The sequence below is a fragment of the Papio anubis genome, chromosome 3 (assembly GCF_008728515.1).
Source record: "Papio anubis isolate 15944 chromosome 3, Panubis1.0, whole genome shotgun sequence".
NCBI lineage: Eukaryota > Metazoa > Chordata > Mammalia > Primates > Cercopithecidae > Papio > Papio anubis.
In genome coordinates this window covers 147,101,091-147,123,293 of record NC_044978.1, presented here as the reverse complement: position 1 = coordinate 147,123,293, position 22,203 = coordinate 147,101,091, and the positions used below count along the sequence as shown (strand labels likewise).

Sequence of the window (22,203 nt, the reverse complement as noted above, 5' to 3'; positions counted from 1 at the left end):
TAATGTGATTGTAATTCACTGTTTACATAGGTGTTAGTTACACATTTAAACTCTTGTCACCAATGCATTCTCATCTAATTTTTCCCATAATGAAAGAGAAGGAGACGCATTGGTGACTGCAATAGGGCCACCTCCCTCAAATTACGTTGCTCTCTATGACCCATCCTCAGTCTCCCAGTTCAAGCTAATCATTGACAGAGCTTTACAATCACAAGCTTTTACTGAAGCTTTGATAAGACAGTCCAGCAGTTGGTGGCAAATGAAGCCAGGCTGTGCGGCAGGATCTCCAGGGAATGAATGGATTTTCTTCAGCACTGATGAAATAACCATACGCTATAGGAATACAATGTCCAACGGGGGACTGCAAAGATCTGTCATCCTGTCAGCACTTATTCTGCTACGAGCTGTTACTGGATTCTCTGGAGATGGAAGAGCTGTATGGTCTAAAAATCCTAATTTTACTCCGGTAAATGAAAGTCAGCTGTTTCTGTATGACACTTTCCCTAAAAACTTTTTCTGGGGTGTTGGGACTGGAGCATTGCAAGTGGAAGGGAGTTGGAAGAAGGATGGAAAAGGACCTTCTATATGGGATCATTTCGTCCACACACACCTTAAAAATGTCAGCAGCACGAATGGTTCCAGTGACAGTTACATTTTTCTGGAAAAAGACTTATCAGCCCTGGATTTTATAGGAGTTTCTTTTTATCAGTTTTCAATTTCCTGGCCAAGGCTTTTCCCCGATGGAATAGTAACGGTTGCCAACGCAAAAGGTCTCCAGTACTACAATACTCTTCTGGACTCTCTAGTGCTTAGAAACATCGAACCTATAGTTACTTTATACCACTGGGATTTGCCTTTGGCCCTACAGGAAAAATATGGGGGGTGGAAAAATGATACCATAATAGATATCTTCAATGACTATGCCACATACTGTTTCCAGACGTTTGGGGACCGTGTCAAATATTGGATTACAATTCACAACCCATATCTAGTGGCTTGGCATGGGTATGGGACAGGTATGCATGCCCCTGGAGAGAAGGGAAATTTAGCAGCTGTCTACACTGTGGGACACAACTTGATCAAGGTACTGTACAGCTCGCTTCTTATTATAGCTTCAGAAAACACTAACAATTTACCTTCTGCCTCAGTAATTCTCTTATTGAAATCAAGGCAACTGATTTCAGGCTAATTCACAAGATCTATCCTCAAATTTTGTATTTAAGTTAGTGTATGTTTTATTTAGCTAAGCTATTTTTAATGTATTAATCCAATCAGTTTTTTTCAAAAGTCGCACTTTGAGGCTATTTTTAAATCTACCATCATACACTACAGTATGAAAATATGAGCTTACTTTCATTCTGTGGGAAAACAGTGCTTCATAAATTTAATTGTTGGAACCCTTTTCTGACAACATGCAATTGTTTCAGAATTATGTTAAGGCACAACCATTTCAACTATGTATTTGTTGTTAAGGATAGCTAACTTAGCTAATAAGTAAATAAAGTAAGTAAATAAGTAAGTTAAATAAATGTTAGCTAACTCATGCATATTAAATACAGAAATTTAAATGTACTTCACATTTGATTTTATTTGTGTTACATAGCAAAAAAAGAGAGGGTTAATTGTTATGGGAGCTAAACACATTTCTTCCCATAAGAACTGGGAAGAATGTGCTCTACTAAAGCAATTTTCAAGCAGTGTATTTCAAAAGCTAGAGATTATGTTGAGAAATGTTAACATTAGTAAAACGATAGTGAAAACGCAAGCAAAATCATAGGTAATATTTACTGAGTACTTATTATGCACCACAGACTACATTAAGTATTTTACATGCATCGTCACAGTTGATCCTCTTATCCTCTTAACAGCCTTATGAACTAGTCTTCTTATTCTTCCCATTTAAAAGATGAGAAAACTGAAGCTTAATGAGATTAAATAATTTTCCCAAGGTTAAGGAGTAAAATACAGCTGTTATGGACATGGATTTTTTAAATGACAACATAATTAACACTAACTGTCTTCATTAAGAATGTTTTGAAAAGATGACTCAGGAATTTTCAAGAGTTTTAAAATTAAGAAAAATAAGTTATTCTGCACACCTGTTACATTTTAAAAATGAAAAAACTTTTATCAATTTTATAATGTGCTACAAAAAGTAATTTAATTATTAATAATCAAAAGCTAAGTATACAGAAATTTTAAAAAAGAGCAACATAAAATAATTCCATGTCTGAATTTGTACATACAAAAATATCTGCTATCACTTCTTTTCTTTTTGAACTTTTCTGGATTATTACACATGTGCATTGTACTATGGTTTCAGACACATCTGCCCTTGAAGTAAACAGATTGCATTATGATTTAAAGGTCATTTGTACATTTTTGACTAGAATTGTATATAGAACATATTAATGTGTGGGTATACTATGATTTGACAAAATAAGGCCTTAAAGGGGAGAAATTGTATAAGTATTTAAAAGTTCTCAAGATTATGCATGCAAAAGTTAGAAAAATATTCCTTTCATTTAGTCCTTTTAATTTTTTTTTTGTTTTTTTGGTTTTTTTTGAGACAAAGTCTCATTCTGTCACCCAGGCTGGAGTGCAATGGCGTGCTCTCGGCTCACTGCAACCTCCACCTCCCAGGTTCAAGCAGTTCTCCTGCCTCAGCCGCCTGAGTAACTGGGACTACAGACACGTGCCACCTTGCCCAGTTAATTTTTGTGTTTTTAGTAGAGAGGGGTTTCACTATGTTGGCCAAGCTGGTCTCAAACTCCGGATCTCATGATCCACCCGCCTCGGCCTCCCAAAGTGCTGGGATTACAGGTGTGAACCTCAGCCAGTCCTTTTAATTATTAAAACAATTCATGCTCATGTACATTTAAAAATATCAGATTGGGCGGGGCGCAGTGCCTCATGCCTGTAATCCCAGCACTTTGGGAGGCCGAGGTGGGTGGATCACGAGGTCAGGAGTTCGAGACCAGCCTGGCCAACATAGTGAAACCCCCTCTCTACTAAAAACACAAAAATTAACTAGGCATGGTGGCACGTGCCTGTAGTCCTGGTTATTGGGGAGGCTGAGGCAGGAGAATCCCTTGAACCCAGGAGGCAGAGGTTGCAGTGAGCCGAGATCACGCCACTGCACTCCAGCCTGGGTGAGAGTGAGACTCTGTCTCAAAAAAATAAGTAAATAAAAAATAAAAATATCAGATTGTACCAAAGGATCTAAAGTGAAAAAGTTAAATCCCTCTCCCTTTCTCCACCTGACAATCCCAGGCCAAGGACACTACTGTTAATCGTTTCTTATACATTCTTTTTAAAGTTTTCTATGCAAATATATGCATGAATATGTTTATTTAACCTTTGTATAAAGAAAAATATTCTAAATTGTTGAAAAGTCATTACCTGGAAAAATGTCAACAATTAGAGTTTTCATGAAAATGTATTTTAAGGATTAAAGCCTTAAAATTGGCTGATAAGAATTAACAGGCAAAAAGCTTTAACAGATGTTGCTTCCAAATGTAGTTGATAAAATGACATATTTTCAGATGTTTTTCATTTTCCTCTAATTTGAGATATTCTCTGCCTTTAACACAAAATTAGCACTTTCTGATCGTGAGATAAATTTTATTATTTTAAATGGAGGGATGTGTTTTTCAACTATTGTGTTTTCCAAATAATGTTTGTATTGCCTTAAAAGTTCTAAATCACTAGACTAAATAAATGGTGTGAGGGGTCCTTGAAATCAGTCAGAAAGTGAAATACACTGCATGGCCCAGTGACTTATAGCACTAAAGAAATCTTGCAATGATTTGGTAGCCTGAGGTGAACTTGTTTTTCCCACTTGTCCCCTCGCTGTCTTGACTTTCACGTAGAAAACATTAATTTGATATTTTATGTTGCAATGAAGTATTTCTTCCTTATCCTGCCCCCTTGTGACCCAGAAGAAGCATTCTTTAGGAATGGTTTTTAGACCGAAAACATTTATTGAGCTACACAAGCCTAATATAAAATTGAATTCTGGGGGGTTATGGATCCCTTCATTCCCTGCTTCTCAGATAGAGAAAAGGTTTCATGGTGGCTATTGGGGTTCTTTTCATTCCAGAATGATCTGGAAAACTCCATCTTGGTTTGAAATGTTCCCGTTTGGAGGAAACCTGAATGGTCCAGAGGGTCCCGAGACTGACCTGCAATTTAAATTCCACTTTATTGCAGATCTAGGGAGTACCTTAATGCAAGTCTAAGACTCAGGTAAAAATTTTCCATAATCACATCTACTATTGGACGCCTCAACTCTAAGTTTTTGTTTTTGTTTTGTTTTGTTTGAGACGGAGTTTTCACTCTTGTTGCCCAGGCTGGAGTGCAGTGGCACAATCTTGGCTCACTGCAACCTCCGCCTCCCGGGTTCAAGCGATTCTCCTGCCTCAGCCTCCCAAGTAGCTGGGATTACAGGCATGTGCCACCACGCCCGGCTAATTTTTTGTACTTTTAGTAGAGACAGGGTTTCTCCATGTTGGTCAGGCTGGTCTGGAACTCCTGACCTCAGGTGATCCGCCCGTCTTGGCCTCCCGAAATGCTGGGATTACAGACGTGAGCCACCGCGCCCGGCCTCAATGCTAAGTTTTCAACAGTATTTGAAATAGAATGAGGATGTCTTTTTTGGTTTGGCCTTTTTTTTTTTTTTTTTTTTTTGACAGCGTCTCACTCTGTCACCCACGTTGGAGTGCAGTAATGCCATCTCAGGTCACTGCAACCTCCGCCTCCCGGGTTCAAGCAGTTCTCCCACCTCAGCCTCCTGAGTAGCTGGGATTACAGGCGAGTGCCACCACACCCAGCTAATTTTTGTATTTTTAGTAGAGACGGGATTTCACCATGTTGGCCAGGCTGGTCTCGAACTCCTGACCTCAGGTGATCTGCCCACCTCGGCCTCCCAAAGTGCTGGGATTACAGGTGTGAGCGCCACTGCACCTGGCCCTGGCTTGGCCATTTTTAAGCATGGTAATCATCACTTTAAATATCATCTCTAGGCTGGGCATGGTGGCTCATACCTGTAATCCCAGAGCCTATGAGTTCGAGACCAACCTGGGCAACATAGCAAGACCCCCATCTCTATTTAAAAAAAAAAAAAAATCTGTATATTCTAAGTGAAGTAACTCAGGAATGGAAAACCAAATACCATATGTTTTCTCATATAGTGGGAGCTAAGCTATGGGTATATTGAGCTTATGTATGCATTTGCATACCCATAGCTTAGCTCCCACTATATAAGCATGACATAATGGACTGTATATACAGAATGATATATACCTACATACAGAAGGATATAATCAACTTTGGAGACTCAGAACGGGGAAGCTGGGAGAGGAGTAAGGGATAAAAAACTACATATTAGATACAATGTATACTCCTCTGGTGACAAGTACACTAAAATCTCAGACTTCACCCTTACACAATTCATCCATGTAACCAAAAACCACTTGTACCCCCAAAAACTATTGAAATTTTAAAAATATTTTTAAAAAGAGAAATATTATGAACATTTACATTTCAAAAACACGTAAGTAAATAAATATTATCTATACTCTTTGCAACAATCTTGCCAGGTAACTATTATCCTCATCTTACAATGTGATATTTTGGACATGTGTCATATTGCTCCCCTATATAAAATCCATTAGTGGCTCCCCCAAGCTTTGGGGATAAAGTCTCAATTTTTCACCAAGACCTTTGAGACACAATTCCCAGACTCCTTCCTGGCCACTCTCCCATCCTCTTGCACTTCATGTTCTATCATAACACACTACTACTGCCAGTGTCTCAATCTCTCCTTCCTATTTCTCTCCACCAGCCTCAACTATCTCTCTCTGTCTAGCACAAATGCCCTCTTTACTTCGTGATGGTCACCACCTCCAAGTTATTCTTGCCCCTTTAAGATTTAAGTGCCCCTTCTGCGGGCTCCCCATAAGATGGGTTTCTTTCTAGCATAACACTCATACGACATGACACTTTTTCATCTCCCCAGCTAGACTGAGAGTTCTTTCAAAAAGGAGAGACAATTTTTAAATTTGCCTTTATGTTCTCAGCACCCAGCACAGAATATTTATACACATTAGTTGTAAATGTTGATTAAATGAGTGGTTTAGGATTTCTGTCTTAAATACTGTAATCAAAAACCAGTCTCAAGTTCAATCTTCATATTTCATTGCATTATTACAAACTGTTGAAATATTACTTATATTAATCGAGTAGTATATTAGTCAGGACTTTTTTGGTGGTAAGTTACAGAAATCTCATTCAAATTGGCTTAAGCAAAAAGGGGCAATTTCCTGGCTCAGTAACCAGACCACAGGGATGAATGGGCTCAGTGACCAGGAAGGCCCTTTATCTCAGCCTCTCACGTCTATTTCTTCCTCGGGTTGTGTCATTTTCTCCTTTGTAGAGGAAAGATTTCTCTCTCCCAAGTTTAGTTTTTTAAATCCCAGAAACGTATTTGGCCTATTCAGCAAAGCCCTGAGGGTTCACATTAGTAAAGGCAGTAATGTCTGTTTTCATTCTATTTTTAAATCAATAAACACATATAATAATTTAAATTTGTACATTTCCCTTTTAGAATGGAACATTTGAGAGTCTCTGAGTAAACATGCACAGAGGTTTGGGAAGGTGAGTTTGCTCATGAGACAATAACTCATTCTGTTTATAACTCTACTAAATATTGCCAAAGCTGGGCAGAGTTACTCCTGCCTGTAATCCCAGCACTTTGAGAAACCGAGGGAAGAAGATCCCTTGAGTCCAGGAGTTCAAGACCAACCTGGGCAACATAGTTTTGTAGAGACGAGACAAACCTTGTCTCTACAAAAAATAAAAAATCAGCTGAGAGTGGTGGCACATGCCTGTAGTCCCAGCTTCTTGGGAGGATGAGGTGGGAAGATCACTTAAGCCCGGGAGGTCGAGGCTGCAAACAGCTATGATTGTGCCGCTGCACTCCAGCCTGGGTGACACAGCAAAACCCTGTCTCAGGAAAAAAATTAAATAAATAAATAAATAAAACGAAAAATACTGCCAACTTCCATGATAGTTTTGACCATTTCTTGACTTTAAAACTCTTTGTCTTTTACTAGTCATATTGGATTGGGGGGAAAATGTTATCTTTCATAGATAAATACTGTTTACACAGTACAAAGATTTCTCAAACCTGGTCACCATTGACATTTGGGGTCAGATAATTCTTTGTTGTGGTGGGCTGTCCTGTGCAATGGAGGAGGTTAGCAGCATTTAAACTCTACTCACTAGATGACAGTAGCTCCCCCATTTTCAGTGTTGTGACAATCAAAAATGTCTCCAGACCTTGCCAAATGTCCCCAGGCAGTCAAAATTCCTCCCGCTCACTCCACCCTTGAAACCACTGACTTATTCTACAGTAGACAACTGGTTAAAGACGTGAAGCACAAAGAATAAGGACATTGACATGTAACTAGTATGAGGGGCATAAAGATGATTATTTTACACGATTGCCTCAAGGAGATCTTCACCAGATGTATAAGTTGCATACAGAAGCTCAAAATTAATGTACGGCCTATTCTGTTTTTAGGGGGAAAAAAAAACAGTGCTTTTAAAATGTTGAAAGAGGAAATAATATTTAATCATCAACATGATTACATCTAGTTTGGCTTTTCACATATCAAGAATAAAGACTGTCCCTCCTGGCTTTGCCTTATTTGTGAAATACTTGAAAGAGCTGCCCCCAAACTATTTTTCTTATATTAACCATTAGTTATTCATGAACAAAACACTAATCTTACTTTTTAAAAACACTTGTCCTTTTTTAAAAAGCAAAATTTGGCCAGGCGCGGTGGCTCATGCCTGTAATCCCAACACTTTGAGAGGCCAAGGTGGGCGGATCACGAGGTCAGGAGTTCGAGACCAGCCTGACCAACATAGTAAAACCTCATCCCTACTAAAAATACAAAAATTAGCCAGGCGTGGTGGTGGGTGCCTTTAATCCCAGCTACTGGGGAGGCTGAGACGGGAGAATTGCTTGAACCCGGGAGGTGGAGGTTGCAGTGAGCCGAGATCACACCACTTCACTCTAGCCCGGGTAACAGAGCAAGAATCTGTCTCAGAAAAAAAAAAAAAAAAAAAAAAGCAAAATTCAACGATTCAAACAAAACGTTACATAAGCAATATTTATTCATTTTTGATGCTATAACTTTGTGTTTCACAAAGTTTGGCAGGGGGTGGCTTTTTTGATTCGTGTTTTGAGAAGGAGCAATTCTCATGCCTCAGCCTCCCAAGTAGCTGGGATTATAGGCATGTGCCACTGCTCACGGCTAATTTTTGTATTTTTAGTAGAGACAGGGTTTCACCATGTTGGCCAGGCTGGTCTCGAACTCTGGGCCTCAGGTGATAGACCTGCCTCTGCCTCTCAAAGTGCTGGGATTACAGGTGTGAGTCACTGCGCCTGGCCAAAGTTTGGTTTTTTATGTGTCACTTTGTGTTCTATTTTTCTGGTTTTTTGTTTATATACATATCTAGATATATCTAAGTGTCATTATGTACTAAAATATTTTTCTTTTAGAAATCTACTTTGAGGCCAGGTGCAGTGGCTCATGCCTGTATTCCCAACACTTTGGGAAGTCAAGGCAGGAGGGCTTCTTGAGCTCAGGAATTCGAGGCTGCAGTGAGCTGTGATCATGCCTCTGCACTCCAGCTTGGGTGATAGAGGGAGACTGCGTCTCTAAAAAAATAAAAAATAAATAAAATTTTAAAAATATTTAAGTCATAAAATGCTTTTCCTTATTACATAATTAAAATAATTTAAATAATGTGCATTATTTATTAGATGGTTAAATGCCCAAATTTATGTGCATATATTATTAGCATTTAAAATATTTATTTATTCTATTAATATTTTAAATTTAAATAGGCCTTAAAATACAATAGTCAATAAATATATTTATATAAAATAAAATATATGTCAATGCTTTTTGTATTTTTTTATTACCACACACAAATGATGAAATAATTTTTAAAATTCCTCGTGGGTTCAAGAGATTGCTTAACACTGTGAAAGAGGCTTTCAGGATAAGATATGTTGGGAAACCCTACTCTAGGTCAAGGCCTCACCAGCTCTTTCTTGAGCTTAGGATACAACTGGATTGCTTTCCTATTTTTCCACTTCTTTGAGTAACTTTGTCTTTGCATTTCTTGGCATAATTCCTTCACAGAAGCTCACACATGCTGGACACGTGTTAGGCATTCAATGCATAATTGATTATTTTCAATTTAAGGAAGATCTACCTTGTTCCAGAAAGGATTTAAACCTGCAACAACAACAACAACAAAAAAGTGGATTGCAGGCACATACACACACACACACACGCACACACACACACACACTCACAGGCATAAACATTAGTCTTTTCAGAACATGCAAATCAATTAGATATGTCTGTTTCTTTAAAATATTGTACATTAAAAACCCATCTTGAAACAAGCTGCAGCATTTTGATGACTGTTAAAACTCAGTGATGTGTTTATGAGGGTTTATTATTGTTTCTATTTTTGTGTATTATGACAATTTCCATAATTAAAAGTAAAAAATAAGTCACATAAGAAGGTAAAGAGAATATTTTACATTTAAAGATAAAAGACTTTTTCCAACAAGAAACTAAAAAAAAAAATTTTTTTAACCTTCATATAGTTCTCTTCTTAAAGGCTCTCTTAAAATTATTAAACAAAATTTAGTATTTAAACTGCAAAAACAAGGGTCAAGCGCAGTGACTCATGCCTGTAATCCCAACACTTTGGGAGACTGAGGCAGGAGGATTGCTTGAGTCCAGGAGTTCAAGATCAGCCTGAGCAACATAGTGAGACTTCGGTCTCTATAAAAAATAAAACAAAAATCAGATAGGCATGGTGGTATGAACCTGTAGTTACAGCTACTGGGGAGGCTGAGGTGAGAGAATTGCTTGAGCTCAAGAATTCAAGTTTAAAGCTATGATGGCACCACCGGACTCCAGCCTGGGTGACAGAGTGAGACCCTGTCTCAAAAAGTAAATAATAAAACTGCAAAAATAGCCGTGAAAATGCCACCATTCACATGATTAATAGCTAAGCCTTCTTTGCCAACAGACTGCTGCAACTGCTTTCTTGAACAACAAGAAGGCTGCAGTGTTTCTTAGGCATATTTAAATAAACAAAGTGTCATTTTAAAGACTCTTTTGCCCAATCCCCCACCAATGTCTTGAAGATTAAGTGTAATATTTTGAAATGGAAATACTAGTTGGAGCCTTTTTAGTTTGTCTTGGTTATATAGAAGCAAAATCTTCAAGGATTATCTGAAATTATTTTCTTTCACTGAAAAAAAGGATTTTTTAAAAACTCCCTTGGTAAAGTCATATTTCAAGAGAATAACATATCATAATTAATTTGTACTAAGTCTTAGTGGCTAAAAAATTAGCCAAGCTTTTTTTTTCAACAAAGGACGGGAGAAAGAGGGTTGAAACAAACAACAAAACCTATTACTTTCTTCCTTCCACCACTTTCCCCTCTCACATCAAAAAAGTGTTTTTTTGTTGTTGTTGTTGTTCGTTTGTTTGTTTGAGACAGAGTTTCGCTCTTGTTGCCCAGCCTGGAGTGCAATAGCACGATCTCGGCTCATCATAACCTCCACCTTCTGGGTTCAAGTGATTCCCCTGCCTCAGCCTCCCAGTAGCTGGGATTACAGGCATGCACCGCCACGCTTGGCTAATTTTGTATTTTTTGTATTTTTAGCAGAGACAAGGTTACTCCATGTTGGTCAGGCTGGTCTTGAACTCGTGACCTCAGGTGATCCGCCTGGCTCAACCTCTCAGTATGCTGGGATTACAGGCATGAGCCACTGCACCCAGCCAAAAATGCTTTTTTTAAAAAGAGAAGAAAGAACAAAGAACAATCTTAATTCTTACAGTGAAAGATTGAGACAATTATTACAGATAACTTTTTTACATCCCATCATATTCTTTTAAATTACTATAAGAATTTTTATTGCATACATACTGTAATATCAGAAACATACTAGGTACCTATAATATATGATCTCGTTTAATTCACTCATCAACTCTGCCAGGTAGGTGTTCTGAAACTCAACTTACAATTGATGAAACTGAGGCCCAGAGAAATTTGCCCAAGGTTACATAGTGGATCAAAGTGTCAAACACAAAATTAAAGCCTGATCTGTGTCAATCCAAGCTAGCAAGGTCTGAGGACAGAAATCAGCTGCCCCGCTTCAATGAAAAAAAATTTACAGCTTCAAAACCCATGTCCGTCACTTGTTTTGATACTGTCTCAGCAGATATTTTACTTTGCTTTGCTTATTAAAAGACCAAAACAATCTATGTATGTGTTTAATTTGTCCATGAAATCTATGAACTATTTATCCCCTGACTCATATATTAAAAGTTGGGTTTTTCATTTGTCCTCATGATTTTAATTATTTGCTCAAAATTTAGCATCCCATTAAAGTGATGTTAAATCACTTAAGTGTGCCCTTGACAATATCTTTTTTATTTTTTTTGAAGAGTCTCGCTCTGTCACCTAGGCTAGAGTAGTGCAGAGGTGCAATCTCGGCTCACTGCAACCTCTACCTCCCAGGTTCAAGCGATTCTCCTGCCTTAGCCTCCTGAGTAGCTAGGACTACAGGCATGAGCCACCACGCCAGCTAATTTTTGTACTTTTTTTTTTTTTTTTTTTTTTTTTTTGAGACAGAGTCTCGCTCTGTTGCCCAGGCTGAACTGCAGTGGCACAATCTTGGCTCACTGCAAACTCCACCTCCTAGGTTCACGCCATTCTCCTGCCTCAGCCTCCTGAGTAGCTGGGACTACAGGCGTCTGCCACCACACCCGGCTAATTTTTTGTTTTTAGTAGAGACGGGGTTTCACCATGTTAGCCAGGATGGTCTTGATCTCCTGACCTCGTGATTCGCCTGCCTCGGCCTCCCAAAGTGCTGGGATTACGGGCGTGAGCCACCACGCCTGGCCTTGTACTTTTAGTAGAGACAGGGTTTCGCCATGTTGGCCAGGCTGGTCTCAAACTCCTCACCTCAAGTGATCCATCCACCTCAGCCTCCCAAAGTGATGGGATTACAAATGTGAGCCACTGTGCCTGGCCCTATCATCTAGAGTTAGCATAGTTTTTCATTTGATTAGCTAATGCATGGTACCTGCATATAATGCCAACCCATCTCCATCAGAATCTAAGACAACTCTTAGAAAATACCGTATAAGAAATACTGATCAGGCCGGGCACAGTGACTCACGTACATCCCAGCACTTTGGGAGGCTGAGGCAGGCGGATCACTTGAGGTCAGGAGTTCAAGATTAGCCTGGCCAACCTGGTGAAATCCCATCTCTACTAAGAATACAAAAGTTAGCTGGGTGTGGTGGTAGTAAGCCTGAAATCCCAGCTACTTGGGAGACTGAGGCAGGAGAATCGCTTGAACCCAGGAGGCAGAGGTTGCAGTCAACCAAGATCGTGCCACTGCACTCCAGCCTGGGTGTCAAACACGCCATCTCTAAAAAAAAAAGAAAGAAAGAAAGAAAGAAAAAAGAAATACTGACCAAATACGTTAAAACTATTATTATTATAGATGTTTTTAAACTAAGTTTGAATAAATTATGAAAACTGCTTGTGGAGAATTGCCAAAGAGAGTTTCTATAACCAGAATACCATTGTTAGTAATAAGAGTCGTGTAAAAAAAAAAATTTTCAGACTACAACAGGTATTCTAAAACCTTCAAGAGAGCAATATTTACTTTTTCTCACCATTAAGTAGAAAAAGTTATACTTCAGTAAATGATTAACAAGAGTTTAAATAAATGTAATTATAAATGCTCAGAGAATAATATTGTGATCCTATTTAAACAGCTTGATTTGATATGAGCACTCTCATACATGGAAAATTAGGCCCAAATGGAGATCAGAAAATATTTTGAGTAATGGAAACAGTGCTGGACATAATGAAACTATGAACAGAGGGAAACTTTACATGACTTTATAATACAAGATAAGTCATTTAATAACATATATAAAGTTTTACTGAGCAAACTCAACATTCGAAAACAGCCTATTTTAGGCCAAGCACTGTGACTCACGCCTGTAATTCTAGCACTTTGGGAGGCTGAGGTGGGTGGATCACCTGGGGTCAGGAGTTCAACACCAGCCTGGCCAACGTAGTGAAACCCCGTCTCTACTGAAAATACAAGAAAAATAAGCTGGGCATGGTGGCGTGTGCCTGTAATCCCAGCTACTAGGGAGGCTGAGGCAGGAGAATTGTCTGAGCCCGGGAGGCGGAGGTTGCAGTGAGCCAAGATCGCACCACTGCACTCTAGTCTGGGCGACACAGCGACTCTGTCTCAAAAAAATAAAAAAATAAAAAAATTAGCTGGGCGTAGTGATGGGTGCCTCTAGTCCCAGCTACTCAGGGGGCTAAAGCAGGAGAATCGCCTGAACCTGGAAGGCGGAGGTTGCAGTGAGCCAAGATTGTGCCACTGCACTCCAGCCTGGGCGACAAGAACAAAACTCCGTCTCAAAAAAAAAAAATGCTATTTTAAAAGAAAAATGTGTGATTAAAACTACTGAACATTAGCAACAATTCTGTTGCTGAAAAGTAGTAGAGAAGCTGAAAATAGAAGGTTCTGACCTTCTAATTTACTGACCAGTGAAGAGTGAATCACAGAAGTAATTAAAGTAATCCTTGGATGATCTAGTAGTGTTACTTGAAAATGTTTTTGGGTAACCTTGAGGCTGGTGAAAGCCAGGATCCTTTAGTATTTGGGGGAGTTAATTGCTTGGTTCTGCTTAATGTCATATCTTGACCAGAGATTACATGACCAAAGTCTTAAGTAAAGGGCCAGGGTCTACTGTTACGAGTTTTTCTTTCATGTTAATATGACATGACTTCCTCCTTACATTGTTTTGAACATCAACGTATTATTATAGAGGACAAAATATTCCTTAATATAGAATGAAATTCAGAGTAGCCGAACTTTACTTTTAAGTCTGTTTTTTCCTTTGAGATTTTTGGAAGTCAGGGGAAGCTAAACAGTGATAGCACAGAACAATTAAAGTCACTGACAGGAACTGTTTCAACCAATACCCTTGACTTTTTGTTTTCGAGATAGGGTCTTACTCTGTTGCCCAGGCTGGAGTGTAGTGGCATGATCATGGCTCACAGTAGCCTCAACTTCCTGGGCTCAAGTGATCCTCGTGCCTTAGCCTCCCGAGTTAGCTGGTACACCCAGCTAACGTTTTTAGTTTTTGTAGAAACAAGGTCTGGCTCTTGTTGCCCAGGCTGGTCTTGAACTCCTGGGTTCAAATGATCCTCCCACTTCAGCCCTCCAAAGTGCCGGGATTACAGGCATGAACCACCATGCCCAACCCAACTTTATTGAATTACAAAAATAATGCATTTGTATTGCAAAACATTCAAACAACATAGAAAGACATTGTTAAAAATAAAGGTTTTCTTCTTTCCTTACTCTCTAACCCCACACCACGGAAGTAATCACTGCTAGCAATTTGTTCAATGTCCAGATTTTTTTCTACGTATATATGTACATATGACATATACATACATATAGTGATTTTTGAATCATATTATTACATTTAGTTTCAGTTATTATTTCTCAATAATCAAAACATAAAAGCATACTGTTTTTATTTCACTCATTTCTGTATTTTTTTCTCCTGTTAGACATCATAGGTCATCTAAAGGCAGGGGCTACCTTGCTTTTCTAAATGTCTGTTACAGGGCCTTGTATTTGTTAAATAAATGTAGACTTGAATTTAAGTAAATAATCAAAGTAAATGGATGAAGAGTGACAAAAGGAATAAAATAATAGCCGGGGGTTGAAGGAAACTTAGACAAATGAAAATGACTTATCTAAACATGTTTTTGCTGATGTATATAACTTTGTGTAATGAACAGAATGAAACATAAGGTAATGCTGATGAATTCTCCATTTGACTGAGTTCAGAGGGGTGCCCCAGGTGGTGAAGCAGGATGCAGGCATAATCAAAACCATGACCCTGGCTGGGCACGGTGGCTCATGTCTGTAATCCCAACACTTTAGGAGGCCAAGATGGGCAGACGACTTGAGGTCAGGAGTTCGAGACCAGCCTGGCCAACATGGCAAAACCCCATCTCTACTAAAATACAAAAAAAATTAGCTGGGCATAGTGGCCCATGCTTATAACGCCAGCTACTCAAGAGACTGACGCAGGAGAATTGCTTGAACCTGGGAGGTAGAGGTTGCTGTGAGCCGAGATCTGCCATTGCACTCCAGCCTGGGCAACAGAGCAAGACTCCATCAAAAAAAACACAGGGTCTCACTCTGTCACCCAGACTGGAGCTCAGTGGCACGATCAGCTCACCTTACCGTCTGCCTCCCAGGCTCAAGCAATTCTCCTGCCTCAGCCTCCCGAGTAGCTGGGATTACAGGTGTATGCCACTAGTGCCTGGCTAATTTTTGTATTTTTAGTAGAGACAGGATTTCACCACGTTGGCCAGGCTGGTCTCGAATTCCTGACCTCAAATGATCCACCCCCCTCAGCTTCCCAAAGTGTTGGAATTACAAGTATGAGCCACCGCACCCGGCTGCCTCTGAGTGTTTCTTCTCTGGTTTCTCAGTCTACTATCCCTTGGTTTTGTGCCATGTCTGTTACATACCCCTTGCATTTTCACAGCCTGTTCAATCACCTTCCGGTCTATGGTGTAACAGTGTGTTTCAAAGGCACGTAATTTAATTTGCATGATATCCTGGAATGACAGTGAACTAGAAACCTGAAGGACTTAGTTCTATTTCTAGCTTTACTACTAACTGACACCTTGGGCAGGTCATTTATGTGGGTGAGAGGGAGGTTCAGCTTCTCCATCTATAATAGAAAAATTTTTTAAATTGAACAAAATGACCTCTGAGGTCCATACTCTACCTCTAATTGGAGCACGTGGGGTGATACAGCCTGGGCCTGATTCATCCTGTGCAAGTTACCTAACCTCTCCACCCTCTGGTTTCCTCTAAGTGGAAATGATCACAGTACCTACCTCGCAGAATTTCGGTGAGGATTACATGAGACAGTACACACACAACACCTGGAACAGTGCCTGGCGCATTTGGTACTAGATATGTGTTAGCTCTTATTAATATTTATATTATTCAATTTCTGTGGCTCTTATTTCCATCACTGTTCTGTTATATTCAGTTATGAAAATCACTCATCTCTAAGAACCATTTAATTATGACTTGATTGAATGCCATGCTGTTCTAAATGCCATGAAGACAAGTATCTCTGCTCTTTCAGTCTAACTTTTTTTTTCTTTTTTTTTTGGAGACAGAGTCTTGCTCTGTCACCCACACTGGAGTGCAGTGGCGTTATCTCGGTTCACTGCAGCCTCCACCTCCTGGGTTCAAGCAATTCTCCTGCCTCAGCCTCCTGAGTAGAGTAGCTGGGACTACAGGCGCGTGCCACAACGTCTAGCTAATTTTTGTATTTTTAGTAGAGACAGGGTTTCACCGTGTTGGCTAGGCTGGTCTCGAACTCCTGACCTCAAGTGATCCACCCATCTCAGCCTTCCAAAGTGCTGGGATTACAGGCATGAGCCACCGTGCCTGGCCTCAGTCTAACATTGACAATGGTGTAAGGATCACCATTCACAGGGAAGACAGTCCAGCACAGGGGTGGTGCCTGAGGGATTTACTTAGCTTCTGACATCAGTGAGGAAAATAATCCAATGCTAACGTTACTGGTTTTAGGAGAGAGGTGAATAGAAAATTACACATAAGTGTTATACATAGAAGTGCTGTGCTAGGCACTTGGACAACTAACCGTTTTCTGAACACCCCAAATTTGCTGACAGGTCCTCCATGACCTTTCTAGATGATACTGAATTCCAAAGGTATATAGATATTTTTCTCTCATCATGCAATTGTGGAATGTGGTACCCTCATTCCAGGACTATTTAGCTCTTTTAATAACTAAGTACAGCAGAGAGAAAATGTAATTTTAAAACAATATGTCAAATGGTCTTTCCCCAACGGCTTCAAAATTTAGAACTGCAGGACATACAGAAAGCAGGATGGTATAGTAAAGTGGGTTCAAATCCCAGCTCTGCAACTGTAAACTTCAATTTCTTTTCTAAAACGGGAAAAATAAGACTTGTCTTACAGAAGCTGTATTATCAACAAGGTACATCAAGTAACCAACGAACTAGCTGATCCATAATGGGCGTTCATTCAACAAATATTCTAGGCCAGGCCCTCCGTTGGGCATCTGTGTGGACAACTGTGAGCACAATAAATATAGTCAGTCTCTGCCCTCAAGAAGCTAATAGGCCTGGTGTGGAGCCACACTGCATGAGCCTGAGACTTTTACAATAGCAGGGAGGGATCCTTTTTTAAAAAAAAAAAAAAAAAAAAAAAGGCCGGGCGCGGTGGCTCAAGCCTGTAATCCCAGCACTTTGGGAGGCCGAGACGGGCGGATCACGAGGTCAGGAGATCGAGACCATGCTGGCTAACACGGTGAAACCCCGTCTCTACTAAAAAATACAAAAAATTAGCCGGGCGAGGTGGCGGGCGCCTGTGGTCCCAGCTACTCGGGAGGCTGAGGCGGGAGAATGGCGTGAACCCAGGAGGCGGAGCTTGCAGTGAGCTGAGATCCGGCCACTGCACTCCAGTCTGGGCGACAGAGCGAGACTCCGTCTCAAAAAAAAAAAAAAAAAATTAAACGGAGACAAAAATCAATACAAAAGTAAATATTTGGCCAGGTGCAGTAGCTCAGGCACTTTGGGAGGCCAAGGCAGGAGGATTGCTTGAGTTTGAGACCAGCCTGGGCAACATAGTGAGACCCTGTCTCTGCAAAAATATATTAAATAAATAAATGAATCTTTATTTAGAATGAGAAAAACATCACAATAAATTACTATAGTCATTTTTTGTTTTTGTTTTTGAGACAGGTCTCATTATGTCACCCAAGCTGGAGTGCAGTGGCACAATCACAGCTCATTGCAGCCTCAACCTCCGTGGGCTCAGGTGATCCTCCCACCTCAGCCTCCTGAGTAGCTGGGGTTACAGGTGCACACCACCATGCCCAGCTAATTTTTGTATTTTTTGTAGAGAGGAGGTTTTGCCATGTTGGCCAGGCCGATCTTGAACTCCTGGGCTCAAGTGATCCACCAGCCTCGGCTTCCCAAAGTGCTGGGATTACAGATGTGAGTACCACGCCTAGCACAATAAATTACTGTAGTCCTAGAGACCTTTTTTTTCTAAAGTCTCTTTAGGGAATTTGCCAGAACTGATCGCCTAGAAGTGCTTCCAATTGCAACTAGGCTCCCCGACCCACCCAGGGCATTTCTAGGGACCTAAGCAAGCAAGGCGTCCTGAAGTTAAAGCTTCATTGGGCTCACAGTAAATATGGCTTTGCTGCAGGCTCTACACATGATGGCCCTTGTTTTTATTAATTTGTAATCTCCATGGTGGTTTTTTTTGTTGCTGTTTTTCTTTTTTTTTTTTTTTTTTGATGGAGTTTCACACTGTTGCCCAGGCTGGAGTGCAGTGACGCTATCTTGTCTCACTGCAACCTTTGCCTCCCAGATTCAAGCGATTCTCTTGCTTCAGCCTCCCTAGTAGCTGGGACTACAGGTATGTGCCACCACACCTGGCTAATTTTTGTATTTTTAGTAGAGATGGGGTTTCACCATGTTGACCAGGCTGGTTTTGAACTCGTGACCTCAGGTGATCTGCCCTCCTCGGCCTCCCAAAGTTCTGGGATTACAAGTGAAAGCCACCATGCCCAGCCTCCACGGTGGTTTATATATTGACTATCTGTATTCCTAAATCCTGAGGAAAGGCTTCAAGTCACCAACCCAGACCATTTTAGCTTCAGTTATACCATGAGATATGGTCCTTTTGCATGAAAAAATTACTATCAGGATCACTAACAGAAAGCCTTAAATATCATTACACCCTCTACAAAGATGGCATGCAAATGCTCTCCTCTGGCAAAGAGAACTTCACTACAGCACTAATTTACTAATACTGACTTCTTCCCATTTCTGATAGAGGGAAACCAGATGCTTCATTTAATCAAATTATGAACTTTATTCTAGACTTTTTTCCTTTTGTGTTGCCAGGTATAGATTCTGGTTCAGCCACTAGTCTAATTTAGTAATATTATCACTGTCACTGAAATCAGAATTCTTTAACAGGACACTTGTTTTAAAGGAACAATATGCTAGAGTTTAGTTTTTACATTCCTTCAGGAAAATTCTGAAGCAATACAAACTGAGAATAATCAATAATTTGTTAGAATAATTTTTTTTTTTTTTAAGACAAGGCCTTGCTCCGTCACACGGGTTGGAGTGCAGTGGTGTGAACACAGGTCAAACACAGCTCACTGCAGCCTTGACCTGCTGGACTCAAGCGATCCTCCCACCTCAGCCTTTCGAGTAGCTGGGACTACAGGCACATGTCACCATGCCTAGCTAATTTTTGTATTTTTTGTAGAGATCGGTTTTTGACATGTTGCTCAGGCTGGTCTCAAACTCCTGGGCTCAAGCAATCCATCCTCCTTGGCCTCCCAAAGTGCTAGGATTATAGGCGTGAGCCACCACACCCGGCCAGAAAATTTGAAAATATAATGATTGAAAAAAAAATAGGGAGAAATTCATTAAAATGTATAGTTATTTCAACTATAGAAAGCATGAATTTGGGCCAAGCGCAGTGGCTCATGCCTGTAATGTCAGCACTTTGGGAGGCTGAGGTGGGCGGATCACTTGAGGCCAGGAGTTTGAGACCAGCCTGGCCAACATGGTGAAACCCCGTCTCTACTAAGAATACAAAAATTAGGCTGGGCGCAGTGGCTCCTGCCTGTAATCCCAGCACTTTGGGAGGCTGAGGTGGGCAGATCACGAGGTCAGGAGATCAAGACCATCCTGGCTAACACGGTGAAACCCCATCTCTACTAAAAATACAAAAAATTAGCCAGGCATGGTGGTGGGTGCTTGTAGTCCCAGCTACTTGGGAGGCTGAGGCAGGAGAATGGCGTGAACCCGGGAGGCAGAGCTTGCAGTGAGCTGAGATTCTGTCACTGTGCTCCAGCCTGGGTGACACAGCGAGACTCCGTCTCAAAAAAAAAAAAAATTAGCCAGGTGTGGTGGTACACGCTTGTAGTCCCAGCTACTCAGGAGGCTGAGGCAGGAGAATGGCTTGAACCAGGGAGGAGAAGGTTGCATTGAGCTGAGATCACGCCACTACACTCCGGCTGGATGACAGAGCAAGACTCCTGTCTAAATGAAAAAAAAAAAAAAAATGCCATGAATTCAGACCATTAAAAATAGGATGGTAAATATTTTCTTTATGAAAGGCTGTAACTTTTGTTAATATTTAAATTCTTTCCTAAGAAAAGCAAAGGTGAAATAATGATTCCAAAAGAGTTTCAAGATTGCCAAAAACTTTTTAAAAAAGAATAGTCACATAATTAAAGAAATAGTTGTCATATAATTTCATAATTTTTTAGCAATAAATAATAAAGGTCACATACCTTAAGCATCCAATAATCCAATAATTTTTCTTTTTTTTCTTTCTTTTTTTTTTTAGAGACAGGGTCTTGCTCTGTTGCCTTGGCTGGAATGCAGTGGCATGATCATAGCTCATTGCAGCCTCAACCTCCTGTGCTCAAGCAAGCCTTCCATCTAAGCCTCCTGAGTAGCTGGGACTACAGGCATGCCACCGGGCCTGGCTAATTTTCTTAATTTTTAGTAGAGAAAGAGAGTCTCACTATATTGCCCAGTCTGGTCTTGAACTACTGGCCTCAAGTGATCCTCCCACCTCGGCCTCCCAAAGTTCTGGGAGTACAGATGTGAGCCACAGCATCCAATAAATATTTGTAGACTGCAGCATAGATGAATGAATGAATGTTAAACAATCTGGAAGAGCAGCATTTGGTAATTAAAACTTGATAGTAGGCTGGGCTAAGGCTGGCAGATTACTTGAGGCCAGGAGTTCGATACCAGCCTGAGCAACATAGTGAGACATTTCTTTACAAAACAAACAAATACACAAAAAAATCAGCTTGAGGCCGGGTGCGGTGGTTCATGCCTGTAATCCCAGCACTTTGGGAGGCCGAGGCAGGCGGATCACTTGAGGTCAGGAGTTCAAGACCAGCCTGGCCAACATGGTGAAACCCTAAAAGTACAAAAATTAGCCGGGCGTGGTGGTGCACACCTGTAGTCCCAGCTACTCAGGAGGCTGAGGCAGAAGAATCACTTTAACTCAGGAGGCAGAGGCTTCAGTGAGCCAAGATCGAGCCACTGCACTCCAGCCTGGGTGACAGAGGGAGACTCTGTCTCAAAAAAAAAAAAAAAAAAAAAAATCAACTTGATACCAAAATAAAGAAGGGCTGAGTAGATGAAAAATGAATCAAATTGAAATTAATCCCAAAAGGACAACAAGTAAAACTCAGTAAGCTGCAAACAATAAATGAGGGCAAACATGTTCAGCCATGAGCCTTGGCAAGTAAAGGCTTAGGAGCTCTTTGCAGAACACCCTTCATGTCCACAGTCTCCATCACGATTTTCTAGACCAAGCTGAATTATTTTCAGCTTGCTCTTTCAAAGTACTTCAGATTTATGTTTGTGTCATTTTCACAGGGTCTTCACAGATATTATTACCTCGTTTGACCTTCACGAAAATTCTCTAGGGTGTTTATTTTTAGCTCAGTAGAATGAAGAGAAAAACAGGTCTTTGGCAGTGAAATGATCTGTCCAAGATCATAAAGCTAATGAGTCAGCAGAGCTAATACAAGAGCCCAGGTCTCCTGCTTTCAAGACCAGTGTTATTTCCCGTATAGTACCCGGCAGAGGAGTAGCACCTTTATATCATTCTCGAACGCCATTTACCCCCCAATAGAGCTATCAATGTTTTGTACCAGATGGTCACAGAACACTCAAACCAATGGACAAAATGTATGGAAATGTTGGGAATATTTAAAACAACTTTAGAAATAGGTAGTCCAGGCCGGGCGCGGTGGCTCACGCCTGTAATCCCAACACTTTGAGAGGCCAAGGCAGGTGGATCACCTGAGGTCAGGAGTTCAAGACCAGCCTGGCCAACATGGTGAAACCCCGTCTCTACCAAAAATACAAAAAATTAGCTAGGTGTGGTGGTGGGTGCCT

At 40.5% G+C, this 22,203-nt stretch overlaps 1 protein-coding gene across 1 annotated transcript in view; it reads left to right on the top strand.

Moving 5' to 3' along the window:
- The first annotated feature begins 168 nt into the window (after positions 1-168).
- Positions 169-22,203, top strand: part of KLB (klotho beta) — a 43,209-nt gene continuing 21,174 nt past the window's right edge. The window contains exon 1 of the mRNA XM_003898591.5: positions 169-1,084. Coding sequence (XP_003898640.3) covers positions 260-1,084 — 825 coding nt within the window. The 5' untranslated portion in view covers positions 169-259. The remainder of the gene's footprint in view (positions 1,085-22,203) is intronic.